This window comes from Heterodontus francisci, chromosome 15 (genome assembly GCF_036365525.1).
Source record: "Heterodontus francisci isolate sHetFra1 chromosome 15, sHetFra1.hap1, whole genome shotgun sequence".
Classification (NCBI taxonomy): domain Eukaryota; kingdom Metazoa; phylum Chordata; class Chondrichthyes; order Heterodontiformes; family Heterodontidae; genus Heterodontus; species Heterodontus francisci.
In genome coordinates, this window is record NC_090385.1 from 12,474,436 (window position 1) to 12,496,844 (window position 22,409).

Consider the following 22,409-nt stretch of genomic DNA (forward strand, 5'->3'; position numbering starts at 1 on the left):
CACCATCCAGGACAAAGCAGCCCGTATGATTGGCACACCATTCACAAACATTCACTCCCTCCACCACCGATGCACAGTGGCAGCAGTGTGTACAGTCTGCAGCAACGCACCAAGGCTCCTTAGACAGCACCTTCCAAATCCACGACCTCTACCACCTCGAAGGACAAGGGCAGCAAATGCATGGGAACATCACCACCTGCAAGTTCCCCTCCAAGTCACACACCATCCTGACTTGGAACGATATCGCTGTTCCTTTACTGTCGCTGGGTCAAAATCCTGGAACTCCCTTCCTAATAGCACTGTGGGTGTACCTACCTCACATGGACTGCAGCAGTTCCAGAAGGTAGCTCACTACCACCTTCTCAAGGGCAATTAGGGATGGCAATAAATGCTGGCATAGCCAGTGATGCCCACTTCCCATGAATGAATCATCTTTGAGGTGCCGGAACTTAGCACCTCTCCCAGTCTGCAGTTTCTGGCTGTGCTCAGAGCTGCAGGATTTCTGCTCCTACCCCTGCTGAAAGCAACAACAACAACAACAACTTGCATTTATATTCTTCTCTTCTTTGGCCTCCTTGTCTCGAGAGACAATGGGTAAGCGCCTGGAGTTGGTCAGTGGTTTGTGGAGCAGCGCCTGGAGTGGCTATAAAGGCCAATTCTAGAGTGACAGACTCTTCCGCAGGTGCTGCAGATAAAATTGGTTGTCGGGACTGTTACACAGTTGGCTCTCCCCTTGCACTTCTGTCTTTTTTCCTGCCAACTGCTAAGTCTCTTCGACTCGCCACTCTTTAGCCCCGCCTTTATGGCTGTCCGCCAGCTCTGGCGATCACTGGCAACTGACTCCCACAACGTGTGGTCAATGTCACAGGACTTCATGTCGCGTGTGCAGACGTCTTTAAAGCGGAGACATGGATGGCCGGTGGGTCTGATAACAGTGACAAGCTCGCTGTACGATGTGTTCTTGGGGATCCTGCCATCTTCCATGCGGCTCACATGGCCAAGCCATCTCAAGCACCGCTGGCTCAGTAGGGTGTATATGCTGGGGATGTTGGCCTCCTCGAGGACTTCTGTGTTGGAGATACAGTCCTGCCACCTGATGCCAAGTATTCTCCGGAGGCAGCGAAGATGGAACGAGTTGAGACGTCGCTCTTGGCTGACATGCGTTGTCCAGGCCTCGCTGCCATAGAGCAAGGTACTGAGGACACAGGCTTGATACACCCGGACTTTTGTGTTCCGTGTCAGTGCGCTATTTTCCCACACTCTCTTGGCCACTCTGGACATACCAGCAGATGCCTTTCCCATGCACTTGTTGATTTCTGCATTGAGAGACAGGTTGCTGGTGATAGTTGAGCCACTTCCAGAGCGTCGTCGCCGATATTGATGGATGGAGCATTTCTGACGTCCTGTCCCATGCTCGTTTTCTTGAGGCTGATGGTTAGGCTAAATTCATTACAGGCAGCCACAATCCTATTGATGAGTATCTGCAGACACGCTTCTGTGTGAGATGTTAATGCAGCATCGTCAGCAAAGAGGAGTTCCCTGATGAGGACTTTCAGTACTTTGGTCTTCGCTCTTAGACGGGCAAGGTTGAACAACCTGCCACCTGATCTTGTGTGGAGGAAAATTCCTTCTTCTGAAGACTTGAACGCATGTGAGAGCAGCAGGGAGAAGAAGATCCCAAACAGTGTAGGTGCGAGAACACAGCCCTGTTTCAAGCCACTCAGGATAGGAAAGGGGTCTGATGAGACACGGCTATGCTGAATTGTGCCTTTCATATTGTCATGGAATGAGGTGATGATACTGAGTAGCTTTGGTGGACATCCGATCTTTTCTGGTAGTCTGAAGAGACCACTCCTGCTGACGAGGTCAAAGACTTTGGTGAGATCTATGAAAGTAATGTAGAGGGGCATCTGTTGCTCGAGGCATTTCTCCTGTAGCCAGCGAAAGGGGAACAGCATGTCAATGGTGGATCTCTCTGCTCGAAAGCTACACTGTGCCTCAGGGTAGACGCGCTCAGCCAGCTTCTGTAGTCTGTTTAAAATGACTCGAGCGAAGACTTTCCCCACTATGCTGAGCAGGGAGATTCCACGGTAGTTGTTGCAGTCACCGCGGTCACCCTTGTTCTTCTAGAGGGTGATGATATTGGCATCGCGCATGTCCTGTGGTACTGCTCCCTCATCCCAGCACAGGCAAAGAAGTTCATGGAGTGCTGAGAGTATAGCAGGCTTGGCACTCTTGATTATTTCAGAGGTAATGCCATCCTTTCCAGGGGCTTTTCCACTGGCTAGAGAATCAATGGCATCAATGAGGTCCGATTTTGTTGGCTGTTCGCCCAGCTCATCCATGACTGACAGAGACTGGGCTGCATTGAGGGCGGTATCAGCGACAACAGTGGCGCAGTGGTTAGCACCGTAGCCTCACAGCTCCAGCGACCCGGGTTCAATTCTGGGTACTGCCTGTGTGGAGTTTGCAAGTTCTCCCTGTGTCTGCGTGGGTTTTCTCCGGGTGCTCCGGTTTCCTCCCACAAGCCAAAAGACTTGCAGGTTGGTAGGTAAATTGGCCATTATAAATTGCCCCTAGTATAGGTAGGTGGTAGGGAAATATAGGGACAGGTGGGGATGTGGTAGGAATATGGGATTAGTGTAGGATTAGTATAAATGGGTGGTTGATGGTCGGCACAGACTCGGTGGGCCGAAGGGCCTGTTTCAGTGCTGTATCTCTAAACTAAACTAAACTAAACATTTTCCCTGGAGTTCAGTTCTAGGTAGTGCTCCACCCAACGGTCCATTTGCTTGCGTTGGGCAGTGATCGTTACCCCTGATTTAGACTTGAGAGGGGGCGATCTTCTTTATGGTTGGCCCAAAAGCTCTCTTACTGTCATCATACATTCCTCTGATGTTTCTGGTGTTGGAGACCAGCTGAATATGGCTGCATAGGTGTTGCCAGTAGTCATTTGTGCGGCACCTGGCTGTTCTTTGTGCAGTGCTTCTGGCTACTTTAAGTGCTACGGATGTTAGCTCGCTGGGGGCTTTCTTGTATTTCAACAGTGCAATGTGCTTAGCGGCTATGACAGGTTCCAGCTCTTCAAAGTGAGATTGAAACCAGTCTGCATTCTGCTTCACACGTTTGCCAAAGGTGGTCATTGCTGAGTCATGGATGGCGTCTCTGATGTGGGCCCACTTCATCTCTGCATCCCCTGCAGGAGTGTTTTGAAGGGCTTTTTCAAGTGAATTTAGAAACTTATGTAACAGCTATGGATAAGAAATTCTGTTACTGTTGATGCGCGGGCGGCCTTTCTGCTTGGAGTGATGTAGCTTATTTGGTTTGAGGCTAACCTTGCTGCACACCAGGGAGTGGTTGGTGTCGCAGTCGGCATTCTGGAAGCTGCGTGTGATTTGGACACTGTTTATCGAGGCTTGCCTTGTGATGCTGAGGTCCATCTGGTGCCAACGACGTGATCTTGGGTGTCTCCATGAAACCTGGATGTAGGACTTAGATTGAAAGAACAACTTGGTGATGCAGAGGTTATGATAGGTACACAACTCCAGCAGTCTCTGTCCATTCTCATTCATACTTCCAATGCCATAGCGCCCAAGGCAGGAGGGCCATGAGTCATGGTCGGCCCCAACCCTGGCGTTGAAGTCCCCCAGCAGGAACAAATGTTCGGTATTGGGAATGCTACTAATGATATTATGGAGTTCCTCGTAGAACTGGTCTTTAACTTCAGGTGCGGAGCAGAGTGTTGGAGCAGAGGTGCTGAGTAGGTGTACTGGGCCAGAGGCGGTGAGCATTCGGATGGACAGTATGCGTTCCGAGCCATTTGAAGGTTGCTCTGTCATGCTGAGCAAAGAGTTTCTGATGGTGAAGCCCACTCCATGCTGTCTTGGTTCTTCAGGATCCCTACCCTGCCAGTAGAAGGTGTAGTCTTGCTCTCTTAGTGATCCGCTCGCAGGGAGGCGTGTCTCCTGAAGTGCTGCAATGTCCACTTTAAGTCTACTGAGCTTGTTGTTAATGATGGCGGTCTTCCGAGAGTCGTTGATTTTTATAAGATATTCCGACAGGCCAGGATACATGGTTCTGACGTTCCAGCTTGCAAAATGAAGGGCTGGTACCTTCTTTCCTTTTTTTGTCGTGCTATTTGGTGCGGTGTTACAGTCCATTTGTTGGGCAACGACCTTGAGCTCCAAGCACCCATTGAAGCAGGTGCACTGTGGCGGGACAGAACCTTTCTGACCGGGGGCTGCCCGGTTTGAGGCGGGCGGTAACTGTCCAGTGAGATGCGATGACCTCTCCCACCGACAAAGGCAACCCGTGGTGCCCAATCTCTACGCCAATTGAGCTGGACTTATAACCCATAACTGTTGCCGTCCATGTTGTTTTGGTCGCTGTGAAGCGACTATGGAGTGACCTCTCCATGGCGCATGCCAGGGCGGAATGTATCGAGGTTGCGACTTGCCCAAGCGTCAAAACCCCCCTCTCAGCCTTCCTAGTGGGGTCCAAAGGAGTGCAGAGCATGACGTTTGACACCGGAATGGCTGCAGGAACTGCCAAAAGCATGCCAAAGGTGACACATGACCGCCTTCGGGGTTCCGCTCCGGATTTTCTGTTAGGGTTTACTCCCTTAGCCTGGGTCACTCCCAAGACGCCCACAAGACAGTGGGGTTGTTAGCTCCTATCCCTAAGCAGGGGCCCTAACAAGTAAACTGTGCGATTTCATGGAGGTAGAGGAAAGGGGGAAGGGGGTGCGGGGGGGCAAGGGGGAGAGGGGGGTGCGAAGGGGAGGGGGGAACGGGGTGCGAGGGGGGAGAGGGTTCGAGGGGGGAGGGGCTGCGGTGTTACGGGAATGCGGGGGGAAGGCGGTGCAGTGGGGTGTGAGGGGGGAAGGCGGTGCAATGGGGGGAAGGTGGTGCGAGGACGGCCTCCTCGATGTCGGCGTCCTCCAGGCTGACGCTGCGCTCCTGGTCGCCATCCAGAGGTTTAGGACCTAGGAAACGCGCCGTGGCCGGTGTTGGGATCCTGGCTCGCAATCTGCTGCCTGGCGAGGAAAGCCGGTGCCTGGCGAGGAAAGCCGGTGCCTTGCCGCCCTGCGGGGCCATCCGATTGATGTAAAATCTTAGCCATCGACCCATTTTCCTCCACTGGGAGCTGAGCATATTACTACAGCAAAGTAATAAATGGAGGCAGATAATCATTTCATTGACTATTTTATGCTGTAAATGGTTAACCATTGTGAGTTTTGCACTGTACTTTCATTTGTTAAACTTGCATTTATATAGCACACCTTTAACATAGTAAGATGACCCAAGGCACTGCACAGCAGCATTATCAGACAAAATTTGACACCGAGCCACATAAGGAGATATTAGAGCAGGTGAGCAAAAGCTTGGTCAAAGAGGTCGGTTTTAAGAAGCATCTTAAAGGAGGAGAGAGATGTGGGGAGGTTTAGGGAGGGATTTTCAGAGCTTAGGCCTAAGCAGCTGAAAGCACAGCCATCAATGGTGGAACGATTAAAATCGGGAATATGCAAGAGGCCAGAATTGGAGGAGAGCAGAGATCTTGGAGGGTTGTGGAGCTGGAGGAGTTTACGCGGCGTGGTGGGGGGGGAGGGGCAAGGCCAGAGTCTAAGGATAAGAACTTTAAAATCAACATCTTGCAGGTCCGGGAGCCAATGTAGGTCAGTGAGCACGGGAGATGACAGGTGAACAGAACCTGCTTTGAGATAGGATACGGGCAGCAGTGTTTTGGATGAGCTTAAGTTTATGCAGGGTGAAAGTTGGGAGACCGACCTGAACAGCATTGGAATCGTCAAGTCTAGAGGTAACAAAAGCATGGATGAGGAAACGTGCTGCAAACTCTGTTCAGAATGGGAATGGAGCACTCTAAACCTGTGTCTCTGCAGCTCACAGTACTAAAATGCCCAGGAATAGTAAACGCAATCCCCCTCCCAGGTTGAACCTGAGGCATCTCAACCTCCTGGCTGCTGTTTCCACTGGCAGCCAGAAGGCCCTGGCATTGGCAATCAGGGTGCAAAGGCCTGCAGCTCTGCTCCTGTTTCCTCCCGAATATTGAGGGGCAAGTGATTGGGCCTGTACTTGGAATCTACCCGAGTCATGCAGATGGCACAAGAAGGGAGCACTGTGCTTGTTGAGCACTCATTAGGCATCCAGAGAGGAAAGTCTTCTCTAGTATCTCAGCAATGGCTCCATCAGTCCTATTCGTTCTTGGTCCTTGTTCTACAACAGCAAATACCTGAGGGAAACGGCCTTCTGTGCAGACCCAATGTGCCGAATGGCCTACTGCCATGCTGTAATTTCCCTAGCTTTATGAAGTTAATTTATCACTTATGCAGTGAGTGGTTGCACCTGGAATGCTCTGCCCGAGTGTATGGTGGAGGCAGATTCAATCATGGCTTTCAAAGTGTATTGGATAATTATCTGAAGACACAAAATTTGCAGGGTCAAGTGGAAAAGGTAGGGGAGTGGGACTAGCTGAGTTGCTCTTGCGGAGAGTTGGCACTGCGACAATGGGCTGAATGGCCTCCTTCTGAGCTGTAACCATTCTATGATTCCACCAATTGAAGCTAACAGAAAACAGAGCAAAGACATACATCTGTGTTACATCTCAGAGTATAAGTGACTGAGATATCATTTAACATCAAAAGGCTTGTGCACCATGTTTGATCTACTTTACCAGCATACTCATCTTCTGAGCAAAAGTTACATAACCAAGAAAAACTCCAAAATGTCTCTTTGTTCACATCTCCACTATTCAACTCTGATGAATAACCACCCCCTCCCAGCAAGACAATAACTCTTGGAGGACTTGACAATTTCAGTCTATCCTTATGTTTAACTTTCAACTCATCTGGCACTTGCGTCATTAAAAGCAAGTGAATATAATTAGCTCGGCTTATTTTCCAAATACAGTGAAGAAAACCTGTTTTAACTCAATTGGATGTGTTGTATAGTCTGGCTTTTAGCAATGATCTGCTTGTAGATTTAATGAATTTCCGACTGCTAACCAATTTTCGGGCTTTCAGTGAGTTGCTTATCAAAACATCTTCAATCTAAGATCAGTACATGTAGCTTAAAGCCAGGTGGAGTATAGAAAATACACTCTGATAAACTTCAATAAAGTGCCAGGTTCCCACTCAACTAAAAACATGTTGCATGTTAATCCAAAGAAGTTGAAGACTCTGGTTTTAGAAAAGTGTTGAAGTGAAACCAACAGCAACATGTAGTTAAGCCTCAATGTGCCAATAATAACCTAAAATATCCAGGTCAATACTTAACCCTCAATCAACACCTAAAATCAGATGATCTGGTCATTATCACATTGCTGTTTGTGGGATCTTTCTGTGCTTAAATTGGCTGTCATGTTTCCTACATCATAACGATGACAATATTTCAAAAGTACTTCATTGGCTGTAAAATGCTTTGGAATGTTCTGAGGCAGTGTAAGAAGGTGCTGACGCAATAGAAATGCAACTCTTCCTTTCTGTCATTCGTTGATAATAGTTCCTCACCTGAATTAGAAACTTTGTAGGTGATTGTACCTGAAATCAGAGCACGAATGCTAAAGGTGTCAAATTCGTGGATAAGAGGAATAAAACTCTCAGACCTGAACGCAGTAATGAAACAAAGCGAATACCAGCCATTTGAGGCAGAAGAAAGGCTGTCTGAGATGGAATATGCGTGTTACTAAGTTCACATGTGAGTTGGGGGACCTGGGAGCGAGGGGCTACCTGTTGTTACCTGTACAAAGTTGGACCGTATGGTTCTGATATGTACTGAGGGAAACCTACATAACTGGTTCAACTCGGCAGAGATGGAGCAGGTCAGGGCTTAAAAGTAAGAACTTGCATTTATATAGCGCCTTTCACAATCTCAGGATGTTCCAAGGCATCTTTTAAAGTGTGGTCTCTTTTATAATATAGGCAACGCAACAGCGAATTTGTGCATAGAAAGCTGTCACAAAGCAATATGCTAATGTGTCAATCGTGTGCTTTAGTGATGTTGGTTGCGGGACAGATATTTGCTGGATTTTGGTGAGAACTCCCTGCTTTTCTGTCAAAAACCAGAGAGGACAGACAGGATCCGAAAGTAGACACCTCCAACAGTGCAACACTCCCGTAGTACAGCAGTGAAATGTCAGCCTTGTCCTTAAAACTCTGGAGTGGGACTTGAGCCCACAACCTTCTGACTCAGAGGCAAGAGTGCTACCAGCTGCGCTTAATATTTGTCACTTAGCAGTCTCAAGTGGGAAATGCCAAGCCAACATGTGGATCAACAGAAATCTGTCCGCCCCATTACACAGAATTACATTGAATGTACAGCACAGAAACAGGCTATTCGGTCCAACAACTCCATACTGGTGTTTATGCTCCACCCAAGCCTCCTACCCTTCTTCATCTCGCCCTATCAACATAATCTTTCTTCCTCATATGTTTACCTAGTTTCCCTCAAATGCAACTATTCTATTCACCTCAACTACTCTTTGTGGTTGTGAGTTCCACTCTCCGGTTAAAGAACTTTCTCCTGAATTCACTATTGGATTTATAAGTGACTATCTTATATCTATGGCGCCTAGTTCTGGTGGGCCCTGGCAAGTAGAAACATCTTCTCTACATCTACTCTATCCCTTTCACAATCTCCCAGTCACCTCCCAGTCTCTTTTCTAGAGATAAGAGCCCCAACCTGTCAGTCTTTCCTGATCGGTATAACCTCACAGTTCTGGTATCATCCTTTAAATCTTTCATCCCTCAGCTTTACTCGGGGAAAGTGCTCATCACTTCCACACACAAGGCACAATCACACTATTGTGGGTCAAACTTCACTTATTTAAACTCCTGAGGGAGATGAGTAACTGCAAATCAGGTTTCCAAGAAGATAAGAGCTCAGCAAAAAATTTTTTTGCTGACCCTTAAGATAATGAAGTGAATTTCATGGCCATGAATCTAACATTACAACCGATTATATCCAACCTTAATCATCTGCCTTTCACTTGTGACATTTCCAGAGTGATATCAACACAGGGATCTAATTATGTTCCGTTGAGTATTTGAACTTTGATTTGGCAAGCATTAAAAAGACCCACCAAATTAATTTCTAACTCGAGATGAATGTTTCTGAGTAGCGTTTGGCAGGGAATTGTAAGAAGATCTGATCAATTGTTTTGCAAGGAGTTGGCAGCATCACAACCTGTGGACAATGGAGGGACCCAGCTATTGGATTGAAGTGCTGGACAAGTGATTTCATACTCTTCTGTGTAAAGGACTCACTGTAAGTGTGAATAGGCTGGGACAGGCCACGGCTGACTTCACTTTTGAAATGCGGTGTGGATATTGACACCACTGTGTCAGCCAATGAGTTGGAGGCAGAGTTGGACATGTGGTTTTAATTCATGAACTACAGCAAATAGAGTCTGTTTACTCATGACAGAAACTACAGCAACACCTCCCTATAAAAGCAGGTTTATTTCTCCATCAGTATGTAGTGAGTGGGGTTAGTTATATAATAGAAGTGGTGTGTGTAATATCAATTCCACTCGCTTACAGCAGTGTGATCTCCAGGCATGGTTGATGAGGGATTTACTCAATTATCTCAATTCTGGCATGGACTTCTTGGTGTCACTATATGTCTAAAGAGCACTGTCAATGGCTCAAAATTGTACAAATTGCTTTTTACTGGTGAACGGCAACAGATATAACAGGGCTGATTTTAACCGTCAGCGGTGGCAGGGATTGGGAGGTGGAAGATCACTCGCACAATCTTCCATTCCATTGATTTGAAAATCAGACAGAGGGTAACAGCAGGTGTTTGCTCTGCTAGATGTCTATCTTCTGCCATTGCCAAAGGTTAAAATTGGCCCTGATGTGTTAGTAAGTCGACTTAGTAAAATTAGAACCAGGCCATTTAGGGGGAATATGAGGAACCACCTTTTCACACAAAGGGTAGTAGAAATCTGAAATTCTCTCTCCAAAAGTCTGTTAATGCTGGGGGACAATGGGAGCTTTCAAGATTGAAATCAATAGATTATTGTCGGGTGAAGGTTTCAAAGTGTACGGAATGAAGGCAAGAAATGGAGTTATAGTACAGATCAGCCATGATCTAATTAAACGGCAGAACAGGCTTGAGGGGCTGAATGGCCAACTCTTGTTCCTATGTACTAGTACAGAAAAAGGATGACAGACGGGTTGCAATCTGCTTCTCTCGTGAGATCCTGTGAGACCCTTTTCGTGGACCCCAGTTTGAACAACCTGCTTGTTGACCCAACAAGTTAAAATGGCTGGTGAGGTCTAGTATGTGAGAAAAATAAAGTAGGGACAGGCCAAATACTGGGAAATATTGAGCAATATTGGTGGAGGAGTGGCTGATATCTTTAAAGAGATTCCTTTGGCAGCTATTTTAAAAGTCATGTTAACCTGCTCTTTGCCCAAAGCCCCACAAATATTCTTTTCAAGTCTATTTCCCATTCCTTTTTGCAAGTTATTATTTAACTTGCTTCCATCACTCTTTCAGGCTGTGCATTCCTGGATTCTTACTTAATAAGTACTTGTACTCAAAGGGTTAAAAGCCTCTGTTGGTGGCCCAGAAAGATGGCAAAACCATTGGCAGGAATGTTTGTAAAAGAGGTCATTCAGCATGAACTTGCATAGTTACAAACTGCTGCGCTGATATAGTCTTAAAATCCCTCAGAGAAATCAGGGATTGCTTATTTAAAATACGAAAGTCTGCAAAATGGTATAGGTTGGACATATCACCTCATGTGAACTGTTTGTAGCACGTTATTAATGCTTTTTGCATCGCGTTTAAAGTTTGATGTGCCTTTTGTAAACCACCATCTAAGGTTGGAAATTACTGTTGGTGATACTAATGCATGAACAAAGCTTTGATGAGAGACTTCAGTTATGTAGAGAGACCAGAGAAGCTAGGATTGTTCTCCTTAGAGCAGAGATTGTTAGGGGCAGACTTAATAGCGGTATTCGAAATGATGAGGGGTTTTGATTGAGTAAATGAGAAGAAACTGTTTCCTATGACAGGAGGGTTGGTAACCAGAGAACACAGATTTAAGATAGTTGGCAAAAGGCCAAGAGGGGAGATGGGGAGATATTTTTTATGCAGTGAGTTGCTCTTATATGTAAAAGAAAGAAAGACTTGCATTTATATAGCACCTTTTACAACATTAGCAAGTCCCAAATGCTTTACAGTCAATGAGTACTTTTTGAGGTATAGTCACTGTTGGAATGTAGGAACTGCGGTGGCCAATTTGCACACAGCAAGCCCCCACAAAAAGCAGTGTGATAATAATCTGTTTGTTTATTGATGTTAATTGAAGAATAAATATTGGCCAGGACAGTGGGGAGACCTTTCCTGCTGTTCTTCTGTCCTCTCAGGTGGATATAAAAGATCCCATGCCACTCGTGGAAGAAAAACAGGGGAGTTCTCCCCAGTGTCTGAACCAACATTTATTCCTCAACCCACAGCTAAGAAGCATTATTTGATCATTTGTCTCATTTCTGTTTGTGGGAGCTTGCTGTGCACAAATTGACTGCTGTGTTTCCTAAATTACAAAACGATTACACTTCAGAAGTACTTCATTGGCTATGAAGCACTTTGGGTGCGCTGAGATCGTGAAAGGCGCTATATAAATGCAAGTAACATCTTTCTTTTCAAAACACTGCAGCGGGATTTTTAGGTTCGCCTGTGAGGGAAGACTGGACTTCGGTTTAACGCCTCCGACAGTACACCACACCCTCAGTGCTGCACTGGGAGTGTCGGACTGGGCTTTGTGTGCAAGTTGTTTTCCTGGTCTAACGCTGTGTGCCATGAACTTTTGTAGTTGATGTGATTTCAAGCCTTTGGAGATCGGCAAGCTGATCTCTGAGGCAGCAATGTCTGCACTGCCGCCTGACTGGAGCTGAGATATGTTAGGAGTTGGCAGAATGCGACCAGAGCATCAGTAGAAGGCTCCTGGGGAAGGATTGCGTGTGTTCGGCAAGAGGTAAATAAGTGAGGCGTCAGAGGAAGGAAAAACATAAACATACGCAGTCATTTCAAGTAATAAATTGATTAAAAAACCCAGCTGGTTAAAATTCACAGCTAATTACACATTGTATTCAACAACATTGAAGGATAATATTTATATATTAAATAAAAGGCAGATAAGGCCAGAGGTACAATGTGTTTTTCAGTTCAATCTGATCAGTAATTAAGGGGGATGCAATGCATTACAATGTTTTCAATAGATTTTTTAAATGAATTTCTGAATTATTATAAAAATGCAAAATAGTAAACTGGACATTTCCACATTTCAAACAACATTATAATATTTTTCTGTTCATGGTCACTAATTGTAAATTAGTTCTGCTTTAGTAATGGACATCAAGGTTTGGGGGCTACAGGCATAACTTGCTGAACAACTGGCATCTTTAATAGCTTTGGGATAATGATGAGTGGCTCCTGGATGAAAAGATGGACACACTGAAAGAGATGATGGAGTAGATTCATGGCCTTGCTCATATTTCGATAATTCCCTCATTCCACCACCCTCAACGCAGGGATTGCGGATCGGAGAATTGAGGATGTGCTATCATAGCTTCATCTTTGGTCCAGACTCTCTGTGAGAAAGTCTTCTCAGGTTCATGCAACCACCTCTTAAATTCCTCTGTGTGTGTTTTGTTTTGACTTGAGATGTTAACTTATTGGGGAACAACAACTGTTAGTAATTCTGCCTTTGCCTGGTTCCAGTTCTTTTCTCCCTTTTCCTTTCATTATATCATTTGCTTTTGGTTTTCTTGTTCGATGACTCTAATTTTCTGGGTTGGGTGGCCTTCATGATAATGAAGGAGAGTGGTTGAGAAATGGATCTGCTTACTCCCAGCACCAAGCAGTCCAGGTGCACTTGCCATTTCCAGCAAGTTGCTGAATTGCCTGTAGGATCCTGTGGGCAGAACAAGAGCCAAAGTTTTACGCCCCTCCCCCTCCTCCTCCCGCCCCTCCCCTGCAGGAGCGGGCTGGTGGTAGGAGGGGGTGGGGAGTTGGGGGGGGGTGGGGGTGGTGGTCATAACATTGTGTGGGAGGTGGGGGCTGCCATTCTCAACGCCTTCCCGCCCACTCTGCAAATTTTCAAGAGGCTGCGACAGCGAGAAACAGCCCGCTGTCCTAGGCCAATCAAGGCCCTTAAGTGGCCAATTAACTGCCACTTAAGGGACTGCTCCCGCCGTCGCTGGTATTTTACCAGCGGTAGGTGGACGGCTGAGGCCGACCTTGTGGACTGGGGAGGCCCTCCTGATCAGGTACCCTGTAACCTACGGAGGGCTCCCCCCATGGCCCAACCGCCCCCACTACACAAGACTTCCCCCTGCCACCCACCAACTGACCCCCCCCACCATAAAGGTCCGGCCCCGGTCTCAGTATGTCCACCACTCAGTTCGAATAAGGAGCAAAATGGGCACTGCCAACTGTATGCCTGAAGCCTAATGAGCATTTGCTGCCATATCATTGTGACACCATTTGTCTTGCACAAGTGAGGTTGCCCAGATAATGCCATCTCTACTGATTGCTTTACTTCTGAAAGGAAAAAGAAAAGGAGTTGTATTTATACAGTGCTATTCACCACCCCAGGACATCCCAAGGAACTTCACAAACAAAATCAGGAGCAACATGATGCCAATTCTGCACCGGCGCTCTTGCCAAGTGAGGCTCTGAGCTAAGAGAGGAGCTTTGGAAAAATTTATCCAACTTGTTTTTTTTTTAAACCCATCTGCTTTGCTCCAGACCTTTGACCAATCACCTTGAGAATTGATTCCATCCCAAAAGTGCAAAAACCGTACATTTCATGAGTTGAACAAGAGGACGGTTTTGAAAGTATTCCCAGTTCCCTGGTACTTTCATTACAAAGGCCAAGAAATAATAAGATATACACCAGCATGTATTTGCAGAAGCACTGCATGCATCTGCATTCGTTGTTTTGTTGTTATTACTTAAGCATCTTGGCTGAGTTTGCTCTCCCCGCATTTAGTGATTTTGATCTTGCACTCCCTCCCCACCCCACTCCCTCCGAAGTGCCATTGTTCAATTCTCCATCAGTCAAGCCAGCTGGATGCTCAAAGACTGACTTGGTCCGATTCCTGTCTAGTGGAAATGAACGTGTCCTCCAAATGGTGGCAACCCTCACTGCCCCAGCTGGCAAAGGGAAGCTACCTTCTGGGAAAGTGAGGACCTGCAATGCATTATGCCACAGGATGTTGGCACACTGTGCCCATATGGCTGCCAAGGCCTACTTTTAATATTATTTGTCAAGCATTTGTAAGTGGAGTACATCCATTAATGCCAGACAACATAATACCATCTCTCTCAAATAGCCGCAACAGAGTAAACACTTACAAATGTCTCAATATCTATTGACAACGTTGTTTAAAAGGGGAATTGGATACGTATTTGAAGAGGGAGAATATAAAAGAATGTCCCAAAGCGCTTTACAGCCAACTAAGTGCTTTTGAAGTGTAGTCACTGCTATAATGTAGGAAATGCAGCAGCCAATTTACACACACCAAGATCCCGCAAACAGCAATGTGATCATGACCACATCATCTGTTACAGTGATGTTGATGGAGGCATAAATATTGACCAGGACACCAGGGATAATTCCCCCGCTATTCTTCAAAATAGTGCCAGGGGATCTTTTACATCCAACTGAGAGGACTAGTTTGATGTTTAATCTGAAAGATGGCTCCTCTGACATTGCAGCATTCTCTCAGTACTGGATTGGGAGTGTCAACAACAACAACACATGTTTATATAGCACCTTTAATATAGTAAATCATCCCAAGGCGCTTCAGAGGAATGTTTTCAAACAAAATTTGACACAGCCACATAAAGAAATATTAGGGCAAATGACCAAGAGCTTGGTCAAAGAACTAGGTTTTAAGGAGCGTCTTAAAGGAAGAGAATGAGGCAGAGAGGTAAAGAGGTTCAGGGAGGAAATTGCAGAGCTTAGGGCCTAGGCATCTGAAGGCACGGCCACCAATGTTGCAATGATTAAAATTGGGAATATTCAAGAGGCTGGAATTGGGGGAACACAGAAATCTTGGAGGGTCGTTCAGCTGGAGGAGGTTACAGAGGTAGGGAGGGGCGAGGCTATGGAAGGATTTCAAAACAAGCATAAGGATTTTAAAATCAGTGCATTTCTTGAACCACTGAAGCCCATGTGGTGTAGCTACACCCACAGTGCAGTTAGAAAAGGAGCTCCAGGATTTTGGAAGATGGAAGATATGAATCCAGCCAGGAATGCATTGGAATAATCAAATCCAGAGGTAACAAAGGCATGGATGAGGATTTCAGCAGCAAGAGGCCACGCCAGAGTCAAGAAATGTTAAGGAGGTAGACTTAGGTAGCTTTAATGATGGTGCAGATATGTCATCAGAAACTCATCTCAGGGTCAAGTATGACACCAAGTATCCAACCAGTCTGGTTCAGCCTGAGACGGTTGCCAGGGAGAAGGGCTGGAGTTGCCGGCGAGGGAACTGAGCTTGTGGCAGTGACCAGTCAGCCTGAATCATGTCCTCAAGTCTCTGAAGTGGAACTTGAAGCCAAGACATTCTGACTCAAAAACAAGAGTGCTACCCACTGAGCCACAGCTGAGTAGGAGTCAGGAAGTTGATAGTGCCAGGTAAAATCAAGCAAGCTGCAGTGCATTCTCAGCCCAAAGTCAGCCTTGGGAGGCCTGATGCACATAGCGTTTAGGTTTCATTTAAATGCGCCTGTTGAGCTGTGGGGGTCTTGCTGGATCTGAGTGGGGCAGGAAATTGGGTCACGCGGAACCAGTTGACAGTCAGAGCCTGGGGAGTGGCTGTGGGAGGAGGAGGTGATCCTGGAGTGGCTGGGGGAGGCGGAAGCCATCCTGGAGTGGCTGGGGGGGGGGAAGGGCGAAAGCCATCCTGGAGTGGCTGGGGGAAAAGGAAGCAATCCTGGAGTGGCTGGGGTAGGGGGAAGCGATCCTGGAGTGGCTGGGGGAGGGGGAAGCAATCCTGGAGTGGCTGGGGGAGGCAGAAGCGATCCTGGAGTGGCTGGGGGAGGGGGAAGCAATCCTGGAGTGGCTGGGGGAGGGGGAAGCAATCCTGGAGTGGCTGGGGGAGGGGGAAGCAATCCTGGAGTGGCTGGGGGAAGGGCAGCACACAGGCCAGAGAAAGGCCGCTGTCCTGGGCCCACGATAAATAAAAACTAAAATGATTTCCCAGGTCCTTAGTTGAGGGGCCTCCAGTGCGCCCTTTCCAGAGCTGCTGTTTAAGCCACTTAATACCTGGTACAATTAGACCATAACTCGAACCATCGGCAACTGCCTGCTTTATGCCGGCAAGCTGCTCACCCATTTACAGACCCACCTGAAAATTATGTCAGGTGGGCCTTGAGCGTCAGTGGGCAAGGCCAAGGTGACCTCCATTTTAAACTGCCCCCCATTCCCCACCCTCTGTCTTTCAGGTGAGAAGCAGACAGCATGAACTGAAAGTCTCCCCCTAATTTCCATGGTTCTATCAAAATAAACCCTCGACCTCTCACATGTTTTGTCCAGTTTTATTTTGTTGTTTAAAAAAAATCGCTTGCTTATTTGAACAGAAGAAAAATAATATAGTTTATGGCATCAGAGAAGTAAATTGCTGTAACAATATCTGGACTTTTTGTACATTGTTCTCACATAGCCCTTGTGTGGGAATTAATACAAAGCAGGAATTGTACAAAAACCAGGTGTGCGACACCGTCCTGACACACAGTCAAGTTTAGCAGTCCCATGTGAACCAAGCATTACTTTAACAAGAAGCAATCAAGTGCTGGACTTTGGGTTCATTTAACATCTCATTTTTGAAAAAGGAAATAGTCTGCAGATATTCGTGTAAGGCTTTTTTACTAAGTGGACTATAGGGGCTTTTTTGTTCTCTCCCAAGGCTGTTACTTTGAGCGCACTTTTAACTTGAGAAGGCCTTCGCAGGAGACCCTTCCACACACAGGCAAAGCTGGGCTTTCGCAAATTCCCCACTGGTAAATCACAGGGGCTGAGTGAAATGGGAGAGGAGCCATTGTGAAGCTGTCAAGCTGAGGCAAGTTAAATGGGCTGAAGTGATAGCTCATGTTAACACTCGGTAGTCATTGCCAGGCAAACAAAGAGCCAGTGGAGGACAGTTAAAAGGCAATTTGGCTCTGATGGGTGGTCGATTTTAAAAACACTAGAAAAGAATGAGAAATAAAGGGGATGGACAGTCCTGCCACTCGTGATTGAACGCACAGAATCTGGACCCTTCTTTTTAAATTGACAGGGCTTCTTTGAGTGTGACCTCAACAAGCGGAGTGAATAGAATTATTTCTCCCTGTAAATACAATGGGGCCAGGTGTCGCTGGGAGGTCCAGAATGGTTGCATTTTACCACACAATGTTAACATTGGCAGGTCTAAAGAGGAAAGCCTCCTTTTTGCCGCTCCAGCTATCACTAATTTCTTCCACCCACCCCTCTTCTTTTATCTCTCACTGCAGGCAGGCGTATTACACGGTAGGGAGGGGTAGCCAGGCATAAACACTGAAAGGGTAGAGAGCAGGACAGGTGGGATATTCAAGGGAGCTCCCTAATGCAATGGCCACACTATAATGCGAGAAAACTCCCCGTCAGTTGTCAGCTCCTCCTAATTCAAGACTGTAGGGTCAATGGTAGAGACGGTAGTAGACAAATGGACAGAAGACTTTGCCCTGAAAAAGATAACTGAGATTATAACTGTAAAAAATTTAGGTTTCAGCAAAGATGTTTCTGAGGGTAATGATATTTTCAGTCGCTCCATGTTTAGAAACAATTTCTTTTGGTGTTTCATCCTACATGGGAAATAATAGGAAATAAGAGGCAGCTAATTAAATGCTCTTGCCGATCGCGAGGTGGCAGCTAAATAATCACGGGATTACCTTAGCTGCTTTAAACTGTAATTACACTAATTGCTTTTGGCGCCAGAAAGGATCCATAGCAGGCAAGTTACTTGTGTTATTCCAGCGACAAGGTAGAGCTGCTGGGATTCTTGGCCAGAGTTGCTCTGACACAGGGGGCAGAGAGAGATGGTTCCAAGCCTTCAATCCTCTCTCTCATCAGTCACAGCGAAGGCAGTGCTTATCGACCTGCTCCTCACAGGATGAAAGCACACAGCCAGGCTGTGATCTGAAGTAACTGCAGTTCAGTTGATTTTTGCAACCTTAATCTCCTGTTAATTGCTTCATAATGAGTGGCACTTCAGCCTCAATCCTACCTTATGTAATTGAATTAGAAATCCCCCCTCTTTAATCCAATCCTTTCCCCTGCTGTGTAAAGGCTGTATGAACACTTGATTAGTTTACAAACAAATTCATGCTTCTGTGCTGTCTGCTTTATTTGCTGGCAGATTCATTGTGAAATTGGGTGTGTGTGTTTTTTTTCTCTTTATTTAAACGGTAAACAGTTAGTGCAGCTGAAATCAGAAACAAGACCAGATAAAATTGTCAGGCTTTAATGCAGATGTTAGATTTGTGTTATCAGGTGCTTGATATCACAGCACGTAACAGCAGAAAGAAAGTCTCAATTTTCACGACCATAGGACGTCCCAAAGCGCTTTACAGCCAATGAAGTGCTTTTGAAGTGAAGTCACTATTGTAATGTAGGAAATGTGACAGCCAGTTTGTGCACAGCAAGCTCCCACAAGCAGCAATGTGATGATGACCAGACAATCTGTTTTTGTGTTGTTGATTAAGGGATAAATAATGGCCAGCATACAGGGGATAACTCCCTGTTCTGCAAAATAGTACCACAGGATCTTTTATGGCTGGCTAAGAGGACAGAGGGGGACTTAGCTTAATGTCTCATCTGAAAGTCGGCACCTCCAACAGTGTACCACTCCCTCAGCATTGCATTGGAGTGTCAGCCTTGATTTTTGTGATTATCTTGGAGTAGGACTTGAATCCACAACCTTCTGAGTCAGTGCCACCCACAGAGCCACTGCTAACACCAGGCAAGGGTTGAGGAGGGAATTTTAAACTGACAAGCCCAGCAGCAAGCTGGAAGGATGGGGTCAGCCCCTATTTTGCATTGTGGAGAATAAAACCAGGTAGGGGTTCAGAGCCAAACCTGACTGTCTTTGCAGGGGAGGCTGGGAAGTGATTCAAACACACTGTCAAATCAAAGGGTTTTGAGGAAGGCTTTGAAGCATCGAGGGAACTATTAGGGCAAAGAATCTGAGAGGAGCAGTTTGTTAACTGGGCAGGAGCAAATTTACAACAGAATTGCAACTGAGTGAGTGAGATCCACACACCAGACACTAATGGAACCAACCATCTCTAAGGATAATGTCAATGGAGCTTCATCATTGCTGTGTCAAAACCCTGATACTCCCTGCCTAAGCACTGTGGGAGCACCTTCACCACACAAGACTGCAGTGGTCCAAGATTAAGGCCCACCACCACCACATTGTCTCAAGGGCAATTAGCAATAGGAAATAAATCTTGACCTTGCCAGTGATGTTCACATCTCGAGAATGAATTTTTAAAAATCCCACCTCTTCAAATTTTCATCCACTGTTCCCTTGAAAGATGCAACGCTCTTTGCCTCAGCTACTACCAATGTCAAAGTATTCCACACACCAACAACTCTGTAAAGGATCTCTTATCGATCTCCTGCTTTTCTTTTGAGTAGTTTGTAGACCATTCAACATGTCAATCTGTGCGATCGGAGCAGCTGTTCTTTATTTCCCATCCTTTCTCTATTTTTCCATGCTTTTAATAAAATGCACATTTGTCTCCCAGTTTTCAGCTCTGAAGAGAGTATTACCTGAAACTGCCCTTTTTCTCTTACCTGCTGTTGTCTGCTTTTTATAAAAAAAAGTTCTGTGGTGCAGTCATCACTGGCAACACTTATTTATTGCTACCCTGAGCTTCCACAATGAAGGTGAAGGTGCTCCCACAATGGTATTAGTTAGGGAATTCCAAAACATTGACCATATCTTGACAAGGGACACTGGGGAAAACGTCCCTGTTCTTTTTTGAAATTGAACTCCAGGATCTATTATGTCCAACTGAGAGGGCAGACGGGGCCCTAGTTTAATGTCTCATCCCAAAGACAGCACCTCTGACAATGCAGCACTCCCTCAGTACTACACTGAGAGAATCAGCCTAGATTTTTGTGCTGAAGTCCTTGGAGTGAGATTCCAACCCATGACCTTCTGGCTCAGATAACTGTGCAACCCAGTGAGCCACAGCTGACACATTAACAATAAGCTGCTTGTATCACACATGCATGCTTACAGTTAAACATGAAAACAGGAAATGCTGGAAAACACTCAGCAGGCCTGGCAGCAACTGCAGAGATAGAAACAGAGTTAGTGTTTCAGGTCAATGACCTTTCATCAGAACAGTTATGATTAATACACTATAATTATATAATTAATACTTGTCCTAAAGTAACTTTAGACAGGAGATATAACAGATCTGGTCAGATGAGAAACTAAATGCAAACAATTGCTAGGACCTGGCTTCCTGTGTCATCCTATTATCAAGGATCTAGTGATGATCAGAGCTGTTGTACAAAGGTCACTTAGAACTGTCTGGAGTACCTGTTTGTCCATGATCCTTATGCAAGCCAGATACTTAATCACTGATCGTGGTTAGTAAATAGCCGAGGACATTTATTCCCGACATTTTATTCAATTAAACAGGGACTAAACCTCCATCGTCGTCTTGTCAAGTTTTCAAGGCAAGCGTTCCCATTTCAGTCTGTTCCTCTTGGACTAGGGACATCGGAACAGGAATAGGCCATTCAGCCCCTCGAACCTGTCGCGCCATTCAGCTAAAGTATGACTGATCTGTATCTCAACTCCAGTTACCCATCTTGGTTCCATATCCTTTGATACCTTCACTTAATAAAAAAAACTACCAATTTCAGTATTGAAATTTTCAATTGACCCCTGGCCTCAACAGCTTTTCAGGAGAGAGAGCTCTAGATTTCCCCTTCCCTTTGTGTGAGGAAGTGCTTCCTAACATCAACCTTAATTTTAAGGTTACGCCACCTTGTTCTGGAGTCCCACACCAGAGGAAATAGTTTCTCTCAATCCACCCTATCAATACCTTCAATCATGTTAAACACCTGAATTGGATCACACTTTAATCTTCTGCACCCAAGGCTTCCTTCCTTGCTCTGTGTCTACGAATAACAGAGTTACTGCAGCCTGGGATTCTGGGTTATGTTGCACAAGGTCACAATGGGCCGATATGCTTTGAGCTGATTGAACCAAGCTCCAGCTCCTGCAAATTGTGTTGAATGCAGCAACTGATCAGGGATAAATAACTTGCCTTCCTCTGTATGTTTGGGGCCTAGGGACATAGGCCTCATCTGTGTTAACCAGAGGACACGGATCTAAGGTAATTGGAAAAGGTAATTGGACAAAGAACTAGAGGGAAGATGAGGAGATGTTTTCTTCTTTTACACAGTGTGTTTTTAGGAATTGGAATTTACTGCCTGAAAGTGTGGATTCAGTAGTAACTTTCAAAAGGGAATTGGTCACTTGAAGAGAAACAATTTGCAGTGCTCTGGGGAAAGGGCAGGGGAGTGGGACTAATTGGATAGCTTTTTAAAAGAGTCAGCACAAGCTCGATGGGCTAATTGGCCTCATTCTCTGCTGTAGTCTCTAAAACAATTTTAGCACATGATGATTTATTGTTAACTTTTATCTTGCAGGATGCTGGAGGATGACCTGAAGCTCAGCAGTGATGAGGATGACAGTGAACAGGTAAACAGAACAACAACTCACATTTATATAACACCTTTCATTTAGTAAAATGTTCCAAGACACTTCACACGAGCGTCATCAGACAGAAATTTGACACCGAGCCACATAAAGAGATATTCGGTCAGGGGACCAAAAGCTTGGTCAAAGAGGTAGGTTTTCATGTCTCTTAAAAGAGGAGAGAGAGGTAGAGAGGCAGAGAGGTTTAGGGAAGGAATCCCAGAGCTTAGGGTCTAGGCAGCTGAAGGCATGGCTGCCATTGGTGGAGCAATTAAAATCGGGGAAGCTCAAGGGGCCAGAGTTGGAAGAACGCAGATATCTCAAAGGCTTGTAGCACTGGAGGAGATTACAGGGAACACTCTCGTACCAGTATATATGAATTTCTTTTCTTTTTCTGTTTTGTTTTCAACCATGCCCTGAAGAGGGAGGCCCCAAATTCACAGTGAAAATCGATGATTTGATATTGAATCATAAGCGAAGGCTGTTGCTTTGGTGACCTACCCTTTGATCTGGAAGATTTTCCAGGGGCTTGGGGGAACACCACAGATCTGATCATTCAGCAAAGCAACTACGCTCACCCTTCTCCACGCTACAGGGAGGAGAGTCTCAGTCAGAATCTTGACACTGGGGC

General features: G+C 45.9%; 1 protein-coding gene across 4 annotated transcripts in view; it reads left to right on the forward strand.

The window, feature by feature from the left end:
- Positions 1 to 22,409, forward strand: part of aff2 (AF4/FMR2 family, member 2) — a 455,862-nt gene that overhangs the window by 314,601 nt on the left and 118,852 nt on the right. For all 4 annotated transcript variants that reach the window (XM_068047115.1, XM_068047112.1, XM_068047113.1 and 1 more), the window contains one exon: positions 21,730 to 21,781. In XM_068047115.1, the coding sequence (XP_067903216.1) occupies positions 21,730 to 21,781 (52 nt within the window). The remainder of the gene's footprint in view (positions 1 to 21,729; positions 21,782 to 22,409) is intronic.